Source organism: Cariama cristata, unplaced genomic scaffold (genome assembly GCF_000690535.1).
Source record: "Cariama cristata isolate BGI_N322 unplaced genomic scaffold, ASM69053v1 scaffold12233, whole genome shotgun sequence".
In the NCBI taxonomy this organism is placed as follows: domain Eukaryota; kingdom Metazoa; phylum Chordata; class Aves; order Cariamiformes; family Cariamidae; genus Cariama; species Cariama cristata.
The window spans coordinates 21,306-34,732 of record NW_009607873.1 but is presented as its reverse complement, the minus strand read 5'-3'; the positions used below and the strand labels follow the sequence as shown (position 1 = coordinate 34,732).

General features: G+C 42.9%; 1 protein-coding gene across 1 annotated transcript in view; it reads right to left on the bottom strand.

Moving 5' to 3' along the window:
* Positions 1–12,120, bottom strand: part of RAP1A (RAP1A, member of RAS oncogene family) — an 18,031-nt gene extending 5,911 nt beyond the window's left edge. Inside the window, 6 exon segments of the mRNA XM_009696909.1 lie at position 1; positions 3–47; positions 5,126–5,266; positions 6,693–6,749; positions 8,312–8,380; positions 12,055–12,120. The exon segment at position 1 is cut by the window's left edge and continues 113 nt beyond it. Coding sequence (XP_009695211.1) covers position 1; positions 3–47; positions 5,126–5,266; positions 6,693–6,749; positions 8,312–8,380; positions 12,055–12,111 — 370 coding nt within the window. The 5' untranslated portion in view covers positions 12,112–12,120.
* Between the last annotated feature and the right edge of the window lie 1,307 nt (positions 12,121–13,427).

The window sequence follows — 13,427 nt, the reverse complement described above, 5'->3', positions numbered from 1 at the left end:
CTCTCTTCCTCCAGGTCACATTTATTGCCAACCAGAATCATTGGAACCTGGAGAGGAGACAAGCAAGAACAAGAGATGCATCGGCACGTTAACGTACAACACGGACTGTAATGCTACGGCTTACAACGGCACACGTGGAGAGGGGAAAATTACACAGTATGAAAAACAATAAAACCCAGAAGTTCAGCAGAGTTGACAGACTGGACTGGAATTTAGACGCCTGCTGGGAAAGGTTTGAAGAAAGTCCATACTATAGACACCCTGGTTCACTAAGAATTAAACACAGGGAGGACACTGTAAAGCCAAATGGTAATATTTCAGCACAATCTTAAGTTAGTAAAGATTTATTTTCTGGTCTCTACATCCAACACCACTCTAGTCAAAAAACTTAATTTACTACTGAAATGCATTTCAGGTCTTTCATGTGACAGCAGGCTAAATTGCCTGCCAACTTAGCCTATTTCGGACAACAGAACATACAGCACGTGTTTTAAGACATACATTATATGTTTCAGGCCCTTTGACTTGTCTTGTCAACCTGTTGTCAAGCCACACAACAATAAATGGAAACGCCTTTGCAAAGCACTGCCCCGGGCATGGAATAAAGAGGAATAGTCCTGTGCAGCCAAGTATTCCCACAGCCCTGTGCACTAGACCATCTGCCTTTCTCATCTCAATACAGTACCATACTACTGACGTTTTGCGTACACACAGAAGAGAGGATGTTCACCACAAAAGGCACAAACGCTGTGCTTGATATTTACTAGCTTAGAATAATCAAAATTTCCAACTAGTGACCACCTAGCAGCTCAGCTCCTGAAAGCACATCACTTCCAATAAATATTCCCATGCAATATTAAACTAAACATTTGATACACGTTCAAAAGATTCATCTTGCACCCATGATGCAAATACAGGCAAATCATTTGTTCAAGACAATGATGAAAGGGCCTCTGGCCCCTCTCCTTAAGCCGTTGGCTTTCCAAAGTGTCTGGGTGAGTCACCTTCTTGCTCTTTCATACGGAAAAAAAGTGCCTTGGGGAAACCATATTCCTTGTGACACTTCCTACAGAAAAACAGAGAAATTTAATACTGTAGGAAAACGACCTTGATGTAGTAAATGCTTATTACCCATGTGATTGCATCAGGCTCCAAAGAAAGGAGGGGTCCCGTGGCTTGCTCAGCCCTCCCACAAACGGCCCAGGGGGCAACAGAAAGGAAGGGTCCCTGGCTCAGCTGTAGCTCCCCGGTTTCTCACAGGGGCTGCGGTTGTGTTTGCTCGATGCAGTGCAGAGAGCCAAGTGCCCTCTGCACTCGTTAAGTTATAAATCCCTTTGTCGCGGAAAGTATCAGAGTAAGCATCGGTGAGCGTAAGCAGCAGGAGACTTGCTCTCATCAGTTATGTTTAGATACTGAGTTAAAACTCTTTCAGGAGAAAGAGATCGGGCAAAAAGATTAAAAACAGTATTAAGATATCTTAGAGATAACGTCCTGAAACATAATTTCAGAAGGCTTTCTCTGCTTCTCAAGCAGTCTCTACCATGGCTGTAGCCCACCAAGACGTCACAAATAGGTAGAAAAGACCTTAAACAAGCAAACACCCAAAAAACCTCCATAACAACCAAAACTTCCTCCCCTCGGGTGCCATTTCCACAGCTACGAGGTGATGAGATCACAGCGTGGTCCCGCTCCTGCAGGACCCTGCCCAAGGGCCACCCAGCCGGGGCACCCAGCCCAGCCCGCACGTTTTCCCAGTCAGTTGGGAGACAGATACGCAGTTCAGGACTTCCTACGCCTGAGCGTTGTGGGTTACAGATCATTCCGAAGTTTGCTTTTACAACCTGCATCTCGTAGATCTTAGGGGATGATACAGCCAGAGCTAAGGCGGATTTTGAAAGGCGAGACCACAGCGAGATCCGCAGGACGCACGGCAGCGCTCTGCGTGCACACAACAGCGGCAGCATCCTGTTTCCCTTACGCTTCGTCAGAGTAGAAAAAAAAACTAAAGAACTGCTGATAATGGGTGTGCACCCTGCTCCATTTCCTGAAACGTTTAATTGTTTGAACAGAAAATGAGTACTTTCCAGCTGGAAAATAAATCATCATCCACTTCCTTTGGTAATTTACAACACACTGTACATTTTTAATCTACTTCCATGTCACTATTTGTAGTGTCTTCCCAATTCAGCTACACTCGAGATTAACTTCTGTATTTAAAACTCACAGCCATACTGATTAGAAAATGATCACATTTTTATTTTTGAGAAGTAAGTTTTACTTATTACATCAGAAACCTGAAGTCACAACACAGATGAGACAAATCCAAAAAAGCTTATTTCACATCAGAGACCAACAGGATATTTACAACTCTATCAGCTTAAGCCCGTTCTTTACAGTTTTCTAGATAGGTAAGAGAAATTTTCTCATACCAAAATATGAAAATGTGTTTTGAACATGTTAGAGCAAAAAAAAAAAAAAAAATTATATTAAGATGTGAAATAATAGGAAAAAAAGTGATACTTGGATGGGTAAACAGTATAGGTTTGAAAGATGTGAAACGCTGTATAAGGTTATTTCAAAAGGTAGTAATTGTCTATCATGGAGCCAAAAATGGAGTCTGATGAACAACTAGCTTTTGTTCATTTACTATTTCATGCAGAAGACTGGAATTTAAACGCTGTTAGACATACATAATTTAATGGTTTAAGTACTGGGATTCTAAAAGACACATTCTGAAACTAAATACAGGAAGGAGTGCATTTTCCTAACTCAGCAAAACATGGCTTAAAAGTTCAAAAGGTTCTCAAGCTTGGATTCAACAAGTAACATCCCCTTAACACAAAATAAATAAATGCATTTTAATAATTAAATCAAATCACTGAAGTAAAACCAAAAGCAACAGTCCCCATTGTCCGATGAACTTGACCAGCTTACGGTGCAAATTCCCCTCCAGTGAATGCAGCTGAGCGAAGCGCTGGGCTCTGAGCGAGAGGCGAATAAAGGACTCACGTTACCAGGGATTTATGAAACCATAATCCCTACCTAAATGAAAATCAGTTTTGCATAAATAGAAGTTCAGCTTGTTGAACCCAGGAGGGAACCAAAGCCGTTCAAGACCAGGTGATCAGGACATGGGACAACGACGATCCAAGAGCAAGCAGCAGCCCGGAGAGGATGCCCTCAGCCCCAGGACAGCCGAGCTGCGGGCTGTGCTCATCCCACCCCGGCACACTCCGCTCGTTGCTCAAACTGCATTTTCCCAAATGGCTATTTAAATACAATGCACATGGCTTACCTAGGATTTGGCCTAAATAGGTGTCCCAGCCCCATCCACCGATCAGCACCGCTCCCCTGGACGGAGGAGTGCTGGACGGAGACCAGGGCTGCGAGCCGGGGGCTGGGGAGCCAGAACGCGGCTGACACAACCCGAAAGCAATTGGCATCAAAGGCAAGTGGCTACTTTTAAGCTGTCAGTGGAAAAAAATGTTCATCCTCCTCGTGGCAAACCCTTGAATACGTTACCAACTGGTAGGCAAAAGAAAAAAATTAATTTCAGTGTCTTTTGGAGGAAGCCTGCAGAGAGAGAGAGTTCCCACACATGGCCACCAGCCACAGGGCTACCATGGCAAAAGCCACCTCCAGCCTCACCTACATCACATCTTTAGAGGTTAAAAGCCCACCAAGGAGTTCCAGTTACAGGAACTAAGGCCCTGAACTGGAAATATGGTAAATGGTTTTCTTCTGTCAAACAGAACTAAATGCAAACCACCTGAATGTAATCTTTCTTTATTTTAAAAAGGGTTTTAAACAACCCAAGTTACAACCTTGCGTCACTAGCTGAGACTCTTTCAGAGTCTCTTAATGATTCACTTCACACAACTGCATGATTTCCTTTGGGTTACAGATTTTGTCAAATGACAGAAGGAACAAAGAAAACTGTCGAGAGTGTAAAAGCCTCGGAGGGTGAGGGTGGTCCGCAGAGTGCCACCGCCGCTCACACGGACGGGCACGCCCGCAGGGCAAAGCTGAACCCTCCTGCTCGCACACACACACCACGGGAGCGACAGACCGCAGCCACAGACCCTTCAACATCCTCCCTCCCTTCAGAAAGGGATCATTTTCATACGACCACCGAAAATCCCGTACAAGTTCTGGTTCGGATGGGTTTGAGTGAAGCAGAGCTCACAAACCAAGAGACTCCGCACAGCTGCAGAAAGGGAATCTCCACTTCATGCAACAGGACCGAGGGCTACTTCATCTAACGAACGGCTCCCGCAGCCAGAGCAGAGGCGACGGAACCGGCTCCCATCCCGCCCCCCAGCCCGTACTGATGCTGCCCTCACACAGAGAAATAAAAATAAAGGAACATTCAGCAATTTGCAAAAAAAAAAAAAAAAGCTGTTAATACTAATGACGCTTAAATTACAAAGCAGAGTTTGGTCAATAAGCTGAACGTGTCCTTTCTATTTGCAGTTGAAGTTCATTAACTTGGATTATGACCCGTATGCACAGAGAGCACAGCGTTCAACACCGCCCTGCTCCAGAACAGCCGTTGAAGTTCATTAACTTGGATTATGACCCATATGCACAGAGAGCACAGCGTTCAACACCACCCTGCTCCAGAACAGCTGACCTTCAGGAAACCTCACGGCTTTGTACTTCAATTTCCGCTTCAGACATTTGGGAAGAGCAATGTTAGTCTCCATTGTAAGACAGTTGCAGATTTACTAGAAACGTCATTATTGTGAGTTCGACTATTACTTTTTCTTAACTTTGAGAGAAATAAAGCACCGCTAAAGCACACTGAAAGAAGAAAATGCAAACACTGGAAAGGAGTTAAAAGGAAGAAAAAAAAAAGTTGTTTTCAATCCAATCCCACCATTACCAAAGACTGTTAGACTTCCAGTACATGGGAAAATCTGGTTTCATCATGCCCCTTAGCAGGTGTCGGACCTCAAATAAAAACACTGAAAATAATCAACAATGCTAAGGAAACTTACTTCAACACAAACTTTTGCTATACAGCAAAGAATATTCTTAGAAAGAAATTTTTCTCACGAATTCCTGTATGTTTACTTACAAACAACATTTTAACCATTTGCAGAAGCAAAAAAAGTCTACTCACATCTTCAGTGTCCTTAACCCGTAAAATCTGTTCCCGCAGGTCCTGTAAGTCGTTAAATGTGGACTGTGCTGTTATAGAATATACTAGTGCAAACCCTTGACCATTCTTCATATAGAGGTCCCTCATTGCTGTAAATTGCTCCTGTAATCAAATATTTTTGAAAGTAATTAGCTAGTGAATGCAGCTAATGAACATTTACAAAGGAATACTTTTATTGCAATGGAGACTAGAGTGCTGTACAGCATGCATTTACATTTTTACCCCTTACAGAAATCCACTGAAGCATGCAAATTTAATAAAAGCATCAACACATCTCCTTCCCTTTGTTTTTCTTTCCCCCTAATAAAGAAAAAGCCTTCTTGAAACAAATGGGAGAAAGAGCAAGAGCAGCAATAAAAATATATCTGCAGATGGACTGTTGTATGCCCCAAACCATAACACAAGGTGTTAAGAGTTGGCCCGCATATTTTGCAGCGATCTTCCATTTATTTTCTGATATGGTGTTAAGCGTAAGTCTGCCATCAGACCAATTCCCCAGACAACAGCTATGGACTGAAATTCAATTTCTCCTCTAACATGTTATTGTAACAGGCCTAGGTGTCACACACTCACGATTTATTGTGAGCACGACTGCGTGGGAAGTCACTGCCTAATCACCTTTGAACACACGCAATTACATAGTAGTCATCTCTAGCACGAAAATGGCTTAAAGGCTCAATGCAATGAAAGGCAAGAGCAGGCTGGAAAATGTGTACCAGATCAGAGCCGCCTTTGTCCGAGCCTGTGAAAGGAAGCGTTACCAGAACCATGTAACAACGATTTCTGTTTCCACGCCTTTGCATTGCTGTTGGTAGTTTTCAAAGCTTTCTAAACAAAACTAACTAACTTTTAGGAAGCACGTCCTCCCCCTGCGATGTGCACTCAACCCCGACAAGGTCCGTTTCCTTAGCGGCAGGACTCCGCATGGCGGTCAGGGACACCGGCACGGCAAAGGGAGTCGCTGCGCGGCCCCAGCGCTCCGGGGCTGGAACGGCAGGGACCTCCCAAAGCAGCACAGGGCAGCGCCAGGGAGGCATCCCCTGGGCAGAGGAGCATTCCCCGACAGGTACAAAATCTTTACTGATGAAATCCTCTCCACGTAGGCTGATGTGAGATGCTGGGAGGCGATCCCTATGCATTGCCTGGAGCTGGCTTCAATCTGTGTCTGTGTATTCTGGCCTCTTGCGAAATGAACGTGTAAAACTGTCCTGTATCAGTGTGCTGATTGCGAGACGGCGGTGGATGGCAGAGAAGAGGTGAATGGCACAGGATGCACCAACCTTTGTGTCCCCGCACTGGGGCACCACCTGGGGATCATGTTCACAACACTGCTGGCAGGGCTGCAGAAGGTTCATTCACCACACTGGGTTTTGGGTTATTCAACAAAATCGTTCAATTTAAATTATTGCAGCTGATCTATTGTTTTCGCTTGGGAAGGATTATTATAGTAGTGTAAGTTTTATTCTTAACATCTCAACTCATTCTTAAAAGAAACTCCATACCAATTAGAAAAAGAAATTATACTTACTGTCCCTGCTGTATCGAGGATTTCAAGCATACACTGTTGACAGTCTACTTCCACTTGCTGGGGAAAAAAAAGAGAAGAGACAACACAGTTAAAACTAAAATGTCTGAAAGGAATCTCAGCTTAATTTTTACTTCTGCCACAGAGACCTCTATAAGCAAGCCAGCCACCTGCACTTCCCCAACGCTACGAGAGGCTCTGCTATTAGAGGATTAATTACGCCCCAAACCAGGCATTTGGGTCAGCTCACTTCTGCTCCAGGACTCTGTTGATTATAAAGGCTTAAATGAGCAGCTCATTGTAAACATCTCAACTTAAGTGAGATAAAATCCACTCTTACAAATCAAAGGACCTTAAACTTCAACTTTTCTTTGCTGCTCGGGGAGAACAGAGCAAGGAAGAAATGAAAAAGCAAAATATTTAGTGATCCTCACAGGCTTAGCAAGTCTTCTACTCACTGAGAAATGTCTCAGATCCAATGAGGGTAATTCCAGGAAAGTCAAATAAATTTAACAGCAGAACTCATACCACAATTTGCATTTAATTATCACAGGCACAAGTTTTGGGTTTATGTTTTGGTGCCTTTAATTATGGTAACAGTTATGCTAATCTGTAAAACAATGGGTTACTTGACATCAATCGAGTGAAGAAAGCAGCTCTGTTGATAGAATTACGTAACACGACAGCAACAGGGATCCAGACAAGGACTTGTGCTCAGCGATTACAAGTCTGCATCCAAAACGGTCATAAAGAATTTTATATGCCTTCAAAGCAAGCAGAATGCATTTGAACTAAATGGCAAAACAGCCATTCCTAAAAGAAAACAACAAAAAGCAATTGCTCTGCTACAGTAATATAACCTACTGTGATGAATGGTGTATATATCCTCTATAGCAACTTCTACAGGTAGCATACACATAACAAATATTGGTATCTTCATGTTTTGAGGCAATACAATTATATGTCAAATTCCAGCAAACAGATCTGAGTAACAGTCTGATGCTAGCTTGGTTGAGCCGTTCCTATCCCCAAGCATCCCTCAGAAGCCCTGGCAGGAGGATGGGCAGTACACTCGTCTGCCAACCACCACAGCTCCTGTCCCAGTGGAAGTGGAAATCGGTGATGGTTCAGGAAAATACACCAGACTGATCTCTGGGCAGGTGTAGTAACCTCCAACAAAGAAACAGGCACACAGCGGGGAGCTGCAGCCTCAAACTGCCTCAACTCCAGTCACTGGAGATCTAAAGTGAAAGCTATTGGTTATATGGAGTAATAGAGGTTTAATCCTCTTGCTGTATAGAACTAAGTTAGGGAGCGGTCCAATTAATAGCAAAATCTGTCACTCCCTGATAATTCAGCTTTATAGCAGCTGATACAATTTGTCTGATTGTATTCAGAAGCCCTAAGCTAGTAAAGAACTCTGTAAAGCCAAAGGGAACTATCTGCATGAAACCATTTCCAAGACCGATGCTTTCCTACGCACCGCCTTCTTGCTGCGGTTTTATGCAGCCATAACATTTTCTCAGAAAAGACCCCTTCTCATTCTGGTAAGCTTTTGCTGCATTATTAAAAAGAAGCAAGCTCTATGAGACTCAAAAGAAATAAAAGTTATGTTATTTCACCTTTCTGTACGAATCTTCTATTGTTGGGTCATATTTTTCAACAAAAATTCCCTGAACGAACTGTACAGTCTGGGGAGAAAGGAAAGAAGAAAAAAAATTAAGTGAACTGAACATGACCAGTAACATTTACCAAGAAACACTTTATGAAAAAGTAAAACACAAACCCCAACACTGCTGTTAAAATTCAGGAGTGGGGAGCAGAGAAAGAGCCATATAAATTTTCAATTTTTTAAAATAAAAATTTGCATACTTCCTGTTGTTTTAAGATTCACTTTATTCAAGCATGTTTTCAAAACTTTTCTGAAATGTAAACTGCTTGCTCACTTTTTTCATAAAAGGTGATATCCTCAAAAATGCCTTTACTTCAATGCCTGTGACTTTAGAAGAATAAAAATCACCAAATATGGAAGACTTGAAATTTAATCAGAAGAACTGGCAATCTGTACACTGTGGAAAAGCACATTGTAGAAAATCCACATTTCAGTTCAAATCATATTAGAGTTACAGTGGGGCTGCTCTGGATTACACATTATTTCAGAGCAGCAACTTAGATCTGGAGTGTCTCCAGATACTCAGTTTGTATTAAACCATTAAAGGAGGAGATGTCATTCATGTCAAAGAGGAAGTCTTTCTTCCCCTGTACAATTATTCAAAGCAAATCTACTCTAGACATTTCCCATCAAGCTGTCATTCGGACGTGGCCCACCTCTGGACAGCCAAGCTCTGTACATGGTCCGCTTTGGCTACGGTGAGTCCGCACCTTTACTTGGCCTCTGCAAGGCAAAGCTTGCTTTTCCTCTTCGCCCCGTGTCCCCATGCTCTTACCTACGATAATCTGCAATAACGTGGTAATGCAGCACGGGAGCATCTGGAGGTTTGGCTGATGTTTGTAAAACAAGATGGTGTTTGTTTGTAAAACTAAATGCTAAGATCCCAGCACTTAATGTTGTCTTTTTAAAAATCAACAAACACACCAACTACTTTTTGCCAACTGAACTTTCCACCAGCTTTTTAATACAAATTCTGCAAAGTCACTCCCTGTTTCGAGAAGCCGTATTTTGTTCGGGCAGAAGGCTGAGATTTTTCTACAAGAAGGTTCCTATCTGCAACACAAATCCTTGCAAGCCTTCAGACAGTGGTATATGCCAGATACATGCAGAACATCTCGCTGTATGCTGGGAACTGACCTCATGGCTTGCTTTCTTTTAACATAAGAAGAAAAGATTTCTAGTACTACCTCATTTAAAAATCATCCTGTATCACAAAATAAACCTATTTTACACTGTAACAATCACAGCCTTTGCTTCTCCAATATTTTGTCACACTGAACAGGTGTAGCAGTCTGCCTTTCAGATAACAGATCATTACAATAAGATACTGCTATTAATGTGGATTACAGTGTTATACCAGCAATAACAATTGCAGGTTACAGATTATATATTTCAGGATTCTTAGCACAGCTGCTAACCAAAGCGGGTCCAAAGGCGGCTGCTACTTGCTAGGAGGGTAACACTGGGGCACTGACGTCGGTCACATCTGTACCACTCTATTCTGGGAACCGTGTTAGTGAACCAGCCTCCGGCGCGAGAATCTGACAAACCACTCACGACATTTCATCTTTCTACTATAACCCTCAGAGCCTTATTTTATATCTGCAAATACAGTACTGCTCTGTAAGAAAATTAACTGAACCCATGTATTCTCTTCCAAATTGTTTTATTTCTAATAAATCACTGCCCTAACTTTTGTTATCTCAACTGGTGCTTGTGTGTTCACAGAGACACCAATTATACACAATCACAATTACGATTATATTCAACTTCATTCATAACCTATCTTACCGTGTAATATTCTTAATCTCTGATATACTTTACTTTTATTGATTACAGGTGGAAAGAGAGGCCAAAGGAGAAGATACAAATCTGGGGTTGTTTTCAGGTTATGTGTGGATCCAAGACTTTTATAACTTTCCCTTAGTTTGGGGGTTGTGTGTCCCAGCCCCAGTTTCCAGTGCTATGTAAGACTCTGCACAACTGGATACTCTTGGTAATACCCTCTACCCTCTGCCACTCCAGTAAATTTTTTACCTTCATTAGAAATGGGGAGAAAACTACTTTACAGGAAACAAAGAAGTTGCAAAATATCTGTGCCTTAATAACTGTAACGGTTTTTCTGCTATCCTGTCATCATTACCAAAAGGCACAATCAGCATCATATTGGCACAGAAGAGTTAAAACAGTAAGGAGGATTTGCAGTGAAAGAACACCATATTGTAATCTGCACTCTCAATGAAAACACAGAACTGAAAAGAACACCAGCCTCTTTGTTAGACAGTTTAGTTTATACAGTTTGAAGAAAGACATTTTAAAGTGACCTCCGTATTATTTTAAATCCCACCTTGTAACCTTTCCTTGCTAATGCTTGTAAATAAGCAGACGGTCATCTGAAAGCTAACTATTATTCACTCTTAGCTGCTCATTGGCACTTACTGTGTCCTGTTATAAACATAATGGATCAATGTTGCATATGAATTAATACATTAGCTTACTTAGCATCTAGACTGTCAAAAAGAATTCAACTTTTGTTTATCAGAATAAGTATTTGCATTTCAGCTTTTAAAAAGGCCCTGATGGATGCTGACTCAGATTTCACATCACAAATAAGGAAATTCAAGTATGTCAGATGCTGAATACTTTCTATGTACAGCATATTAATAAGTGCCCTATTTTACTCAGTGATTCTTCCAATGTTACAGAACAAAAGCAAGATACTCGACCCAGGGGGTGCTGGTGGAAAAAGTAACACAGATTGCTTAAGTTGCTGTGGAAGAATAGAGCGTATCAAAAAAATATTACACCTACATCGTGTAAAGATTAGGATGGGATCTCTGAAATAGTCTATCAAATTTGATACATAATTGAATAATCTTTCCTCCCGGTCACCTGGCTGCTGCAGGTGATTTACCAAGATTATTAGCAGCCCATTTCAGTAAACAACGGTGCAAGAGGCAGCACCTTCATGTCTACAACGTGAACGGCTAGTCTGCCGTTACAATCTTCGGTGAAAAGGAACACGGTGCAGTTCCTTGGTTTAGATAACTTTACACTTGACCAGTTCTTCGCCTTTCTCGTTGGAGCGAGCTGCTTGACTGATCTGTGATAAATAGGTGACAGAAATCTCTCTTACAATGCTTTACTATCAACTCTGCTATGTAAACCTCTTATTAGGAACACCACAAGTACTTAAGGAGTGCAAAGTGTCATCGGTCTGCTTATCCCTCTGCACTGCACACGCTGGAGGGGACTTCTCGTTCTGCTCCCTGTTCTCAGTCCAGGCTGCTCATTCGGCTTCTCTCCAGAATGGAAAACACACAGCCTTCAAGGTGTGCAAGGCTGCAACCATCCCGACTTCACTGCCACGCACGGCCAGACTTCACTCGCTCTTCCAATGTACCTAGGGTTTTTAATACTTAGATCCAGCCAGTCATTCCCAGTGTTACACCTATGCAGGAGGCAGAAATGAAATGCTGACTACTGTAACAGCAATTAATCGCCTGCTGCTTCTCCAAAAACACGACACACGTTCACAGATACTTCAGCAGTGTAACAGTGGCTACATGGAAGTCACTACACATGTTAAAAGTAGTACAAATATGCCAATGCACTTCATAAGCATTGTCTGGGATGAGATAGGCCAATTTTGAAGTTTGTGTATTGGTTTCAGAACTGCTTCCCAAAACTCACCAAAGCGGACTTCCCGACACCTCCTGAACCAAGGACCACTAGCTTGTACTCACGCATGGTGTGGTCTGTTCAAATAGTGACGATCTGGAAAGCAGGAAAAAAGCCAACCGTTAAAAGTACACCGGCACATACAAATTTATGACACTGTCTTCTGAAAGCAGCAACATGCTCCCCTTATCCAAATGCTCCTGAGAAAAAAAAAAGAAATCTCTTTAGTAACAGGTACAGTTTTTATTTTTCCACCTGGGCGCTCAAGTGTAGATGACAGCCCCAGTTTCTATGAGATGCCCAAAGCCAGACCTGCTAGCCTGCCGGCGCTCGGAGAGGAAGAGGATGAACGGACTGTGGTACAAACACAGCGCGGCCACACGTGCCCGCTCCCAGCTGCACCGGGGAGCACAAGCTCCTGCTGCCCGTCCTCTGCGTTCTCAGCATTTTACAGCATAAAACAATGAGAATCAGACAAGAAAATTAGATCAGAAAGATGCAAATAGAGAGGTTGACTTCTCCCACCCACCCCCAGCAGGGAAGGATTTAGGTCAGTATTTTCTCTCTGGAAAAGGCCAGGCCTAACCCACGGCTGCCAAGGCAGAACCTCGCTGCTCGCCCAAGCAAGGGCTCTGCCTTTTTATGGAAATCTTGCAACTCCCTCAACTCACTACGCAGCACCAGAAAACTTCTCATTCTCATCGAGATTCCCTGACAAATAAGGCAAGTGACAAAGCCGGTGATAAACATTTTACACTATGTTTACATTACAAGCCAGGCTGGGCTGTCCCTATCAAGGGAGCTGAAGCAAACAATGACCTCAGCAGCTAATGATCTGCCCCCGCTCCCCCGGCGCTTTCTTCCCAAGTAAGGCTTCAGGAACACCAGGGCTACGGGGCTGGGCAAGCTGCACTGCTCAAAGGCATTCCCAACCAACGCTGCCACAGGATTTATGGGTTCATTGCCTGCAGTTCGAGGACTGCTTTAAAAATAAAAACATATTCCAAGTAGTTTGATAGAGAAATGTATCACCTTGGCGACTACCGTTAACAACAGTCTGCAAAGAACTGGGATCGCATTTTTAAGCTTTGCAACTGTGGGCAACTCCCTGACAATCTGTGTCTCAAGTTTATACAATCATTAAGTCGGGACAGGTCTTTTTCTATCACTTCAATCTTCAGGGGAAGGCTGTAAAACAGAGGGTCAAGAGGAGACCCACGTGCCGCCGCACACCCACACCCAGTCCTCGCCAGAGCTGCACCGGGACTGGCAGAGACCTTGCCCAAATACCCCACTTTTAACCCCCACCCCTCAACCACAGTATGCTTTATGGTCAAAGTGTGACACAAGTAGAGGTTTAAACAAAAATTTAAAAAAATCCCGCG